This window comes from Perkinsus marinus, assembly GCF_000006405.1.
Source record: "Perkinsus marinus ATCC 50983 genomic scaffold scf_1104296968178, whole genome shotgun sequence".
NCBI lineage: Eukaryota > Perkinsozoa > Perkinsida > Perkinsidae > Perkinsus > Perkinsus marinus.
The window spans coordinates 1-1,352 of NW_003203228.1; the positions used below are offsets into that span (position 1 = coordinate 1).

The following is a 1,352-nucleotide window of genomic DNA, read 5'->3' on the forward strand; positions in this document are numbered from 1 at the left end:
TTGTGAGATCAGACGTTGAATTGATGCACTTATGTGGTGCTGAGGGAATTCACTATGCGGCCAGCACTGGGGTATGCGCTGTGATTACTAAAGAACACTTGGCCGTAGGCCATTTGGTAATAGGGGAAGGTTATCATCCGGCAGGTCCCTGGTACGAAACCTGGAGCCGGCCTTATAGAATTATCGAATTCTGAAATGCGCATTGATACCTGTGATGGTATGTTCGGAGCCTGATTTGGATCTTACATCATCGTCATTCCGTATACACCTTATCGTCATACCGTATGACGATAGTGTTGTGAAATTAATCGCTGCTGGACGATCACGAGTCAATTGCTACTGTTTGCTGAGCATGACCTTAGCCGAATGGTCTGTAATGCTGTGTGTTGGTAGGGCGACAGCAGGATATGCCTGCTTACTCAAGACCCAGGCCTAGTGGACCAGAATAGGCTGTCGACCACGAACATTTTTGGAGAGTTCCTAACGATGGACCACAAGCCTGATCAAGGTAACGCTAATAGCAGCAGCAGCACGATACGTGGTTGTGAAACTGCGATGGTCACGATACGTTCACCATAGGCTGTGTGGTCGGCGTTATTTCCATCCTTGACACATGGCATCCCACTCTCTGTAACTGCGTCATTTCTAGAGCTCGAAAACTATCAGGATGATTTTTTATGAAAGTTTTACCATTCGCGATTGATTGATGATAATGTACGCACCTTATTCCCTCAGTGCCCGAGCGGAGACGGATTGAGCGGTGTGGAGGATCTGTCGAGTAGTTGAAGTTACTCTATTCTACCGTGGATGGTGGCGTGGTGATGTGTAGATATCTGCATAACCACAACAATAAGCCGTTCATAAGAGGGGGGGATTTTGCTGTCCGAAAGGCTATGCAGGAACAGCCTATGCAATTGCAGTATAGTCGGGCATTTGGGGTAGTAGATAATGGTATAGTGCTATGCCTTATTCGATGCTTGATCGAATCGTCGTCGTCTGTTTTCGAGTATGCATTGGAGTTCCACCCGTTTTAGGTGGTGTAAAACTCGGTGAAAATCGCGATATTTGCGGTGATATGCAGTAGTCGTGAAATAAGTGTTTCACTAGTGCTTTTCATATCACTAGGGTGATACTCCACTGTACGCGTACTGTTCCTGCTTTCTTGAACGGTATCGATGGTGAGCAGTGCTATTCGACTTGGCGTGTCAAACATAATGCCTTTATGCTGAGGATCTCGTTATTGGGATGCTGGGCCTGTCTTCCCAACTCCTGCTATACTTTCGTGGGGCTCCGCTCATCTGACCATGAGCTGTTCGTTATAGGGAAAAGATTGAAGATGTATGGTCTGTCCA

At 46.7% G+C, this 1,352-nt stretch overlaps 1 protein-coding gene across 1 annotated transcript; it reads left to right on the forward strand.

The window, feature by feature from the left end:
- Window positions 1-436: 436 nt before the first annotated feature.
- On the forward strand, window positions 437-938 carry Pmar_PMAR010688 (hypothetical protein; the record flags this gene model as incomplete). Its single annotated transcript, XM_002768444.1, has 3 exons — window positions 437-508; window positions 736-778; window positions 830-938. Coding segments are annotated over 3 exons (224 nt in total), but the record flags the coding sequence as incomplete, so codon positions are not given.
- Between the last annotated feature and the right edge of the window lie 414 nt (window positions 939-1,352).